Source organism: Merops nubicus, unplaced genomic scaffold (genome assembly GCF_000691845.1).
Source record: "Merops nubicus isolate BGI_N331 unplaced genomic scaffold, ASM69184v1 scaffold39898, whole genome shotgun sequence".
Lineage (NCBI taxonomy): Eukaryota > Metazoa > Chordata > Aves > Coraciiformes > Meropidae > Merops > Merops nubicus.
This window is the reverse complement of record NW_008624431.1, coordinates 1,014-2,194: the sequence shown is the minus strand read 5'-3', so window position 1 is coordinate 2,194 and position 1,181 is coordinate 1,014. Positions and strand designations below refer to the sequence as shown.

The 1,181-nt window shown below is 61.5% G+C and overlaps 1 protein-coding gene across 1 annotated transcript in view; it reads left to right on the top strand.

Annotated features, from left to right (window-relative positions):
• Positions 1-109: 109 nt before the first annotated feature.
• LOC103777812 (neuronal-specific septin-3-like) overlaps positions 110-1,181 on the top strand; it is a gene marked incomplete at its 3' end in the record, with an annotated part of 2,069 nt that continues 997 nt past the window's right edge. Inside the window, exons 1-4 of the mRNA XM_008945372.1 lie at positions 110-119; positions 300-428; positions 502-583; positions 680-817. Of these exons, the coding sequence (XP_008943620.1) occupies positions 110-119; positions 300-428; positions 502-583; positions 680-817 (359 nt within the window). The remainder of the gene's footprint in view (positions 120-299; positions 429-501; positions 584-679; positions 818-1,181) is intronic.

Here is a 1,181-nt window from a genome sequence, read left to right as displayed (position 1 = left end):
TGGGGTGTGGGGCTCCTGGCTCGGGGGGAAATGGGGATTTGGGGGGATTTTGGAGGGATTTGAGCAGGAATAAGTGGAGGAGAAACACCCTGGACCTCACAATGTAGCGATGGTGATGGGTGAGCTCATCCCAACCACCAGGATGCTCCTAAACGGGCACCAAGGGGTTATCACCTTGGGGAATAAATGTATTAGAGGGATAAACCAGAGCTGGCCCAGCCTCTGAGGTGCTCCCAAGCGGCCACCACGGTGGTATCCCCCTCGGGGGTGACAAACTGGAGCTGCTGGTGTCCCCCCAGGGCAGAGCGGGCTGGGGAAGTCCACGATGGTGAACACCCTCTTCAAGTCCAAGGTGAGCCGCAAAGCCTCGCAGCCCGGCCAGGAGGAACGCATCCCCAAGACAGTGCAGCTCCACTCCATCACCCACGGTAAGGTCACCACCTTAGAGGCCTCAGAGCCACCCCCTGGTCCTCACTGACCCACGTCTCTGCCCCCCACCAGTCATCGAGGAGAAGGGTGTGAAGATGAAGCTGACGGTGACGGACACGCCAGGCTTCGGGGACCAGATCAACAATGAGAACTGGTAGGACACGGTGGGCTGCAGCATCTCAGCTCGAGGAGGTGGCAGTTTGGGGTGGGGGTTGAGCTTGGTTGGTGTTCTCCAACTCCTCATCCTCAGCTGGGACCCCATCATCAAGTACATCAACGAGCAGTACGAGAGGTACCTGCGTGAGGAGATCCTCATCACTCGCAAGAGGAAGATCCCAGACACCAGGGTCCATGGTTGTGTCTACTTTGTGCCCCCCACGGGTCACTGGTGAGTCCCCACTCACAGCACCCATCAGTGTTCCTTGCACGGTGGTGGGGTCACCCCACGGTGATGGTGGTGAGGGTACCCCTTGGTGGTGGTGGTGGCATTACCCTGGGGTCATAGCGGTGTGGGTCACCTCAGGGTGATGGTGGTGGGGGTCGTGCTGGGGTGATGGTGGTGGGGTCATACTGGGGCGATGGTGGTGGGGTCACCTTGGGGGGAGGGGGCGTGAGGTCACCCCAGGGTGGTGGTGGTGGGGTCACCATGGAGTGTGACAGTGGTGGGGTCACCGTGGAGTGATGGTGGTGGGGGTCACCTTGGGATGTGGCGGGGGGTGGGGGCCCCCTGGGGGGATGGGGGGGGGGGACCC